We start from the raw sequence: 1022 nt of genomic DNA on the forward strand, positions 1-1022 counted from the left end.
TTTTTCGGATGTAAATTTGTATTCATATTTAACGTGTGATACTTCGCAGGTCCAGCAGCCTTCAAATGCAGACCTCCAGAATGCCATGTACAATGGCTGGTTGCATTCGGTGTTTATGACTGGAACAATCTGCTTCGCGGCAGATGGATGCATTATTTGGTGCAAACACAACTGTCCAGGATCGTGGAACGACTCCGACACGTCCCTAGGCTTCCGGAACAGGCTTCTCGATCCTACATACTGTCCAGATCCGCGCAAGAACGTCGTGTCAGACTCCGCGTTCCCGTGCTCTACCGAAATGACAGGTCGCATACCTACACCGCTCAAAGACGGCGATCTGGAGCGACTGACGCCGTCGGTCCGGAGTTCAGCACGGACCCTTCACAACGCAATCACGTCGGTGAGGCAGGCGGCCGAATGGGGCATTGGGAGTGTCCAAAAGGTTTACTCCCGCCTCAACCTTCCGTTGCCTTACGACCCGGAGCTTCGCGGACTCAGGCTGAACAATTTGTTTCACATGGCGTATTACCGTGTGCGGACTGTAGGCATCTCGCAGATTCGAACGACATTCTCCGGTGAAATGGAGGTATCCACGCGCTTGTATTAGTTTGTTTGTAATGAAGAATTCATTTTCTTTAGTTGGTTGCGTTGGCCTTAGCAACAACTAATAGTTTGTTTATTGATTTTTAATACGATCGTGAAGTTGTCACTTTCAACGGAGGTGAACATGAACAAGGTTGATACGTACAATTGTTTGGATTTTCATTGTCGAGGCTAATGTTATGCAGGTATCACGCTACTTGATTTGAGATTAAGTTGCCTCGTTGCATTGCGCATGTCCAGATGAAGCCTTCTGTCGCTGACAACTATTCAGGCCTTCTTCGTGATCGCTCCGATCAGCAGCATGAGCTCCTGAGTACGAGCTTGAGCAACTTCGCGATCACGACGCGCTCGCTCCTCCATCTCCATCTTGTCCTGACGACGTCGTTCCTCAGCTTCGATCTTCTCAACTTGCAGGCGGG

At 49.6% G+C, this 1022-nt stretch overlaps 1 protein-coding gene across 1 annotated transcript; it reads left to right on the plus strand.

Annotated features, from left to right (window-relative positions):
• Positions 1-85: 85 nt before the first annotated feature.
• PPTG_19045 (hypothetical protein) lies at positions 86-607 on the plus strand (the record flags this gene model as incomplete). The annotated part of the gene is made up of 1 exon (XM_008917453.1): positions 86-607. One exon carries the CDS (start codon positions 86-88, stop codon positions 605-607), a length of 522 nt encoding a protein of 173 aa, XP_008915701.1.
• Positions 608-1022: the final 415 nt, after the last annotated feature.

This window comes from Phytophthora parasitica (genome assembly GCF_000247585.1).
Source record: "Phytophthora parasitica INRA-310 unplaced genomic scaffold supercont2.102, whole genome shotgun sequence".
Lineage (NCBI taxonomy): Eukaryota > Oomycota > Peronosporomycetes > Peronosporales > Peronosporaceae > Phytophthora > Phytophthora nicotianae.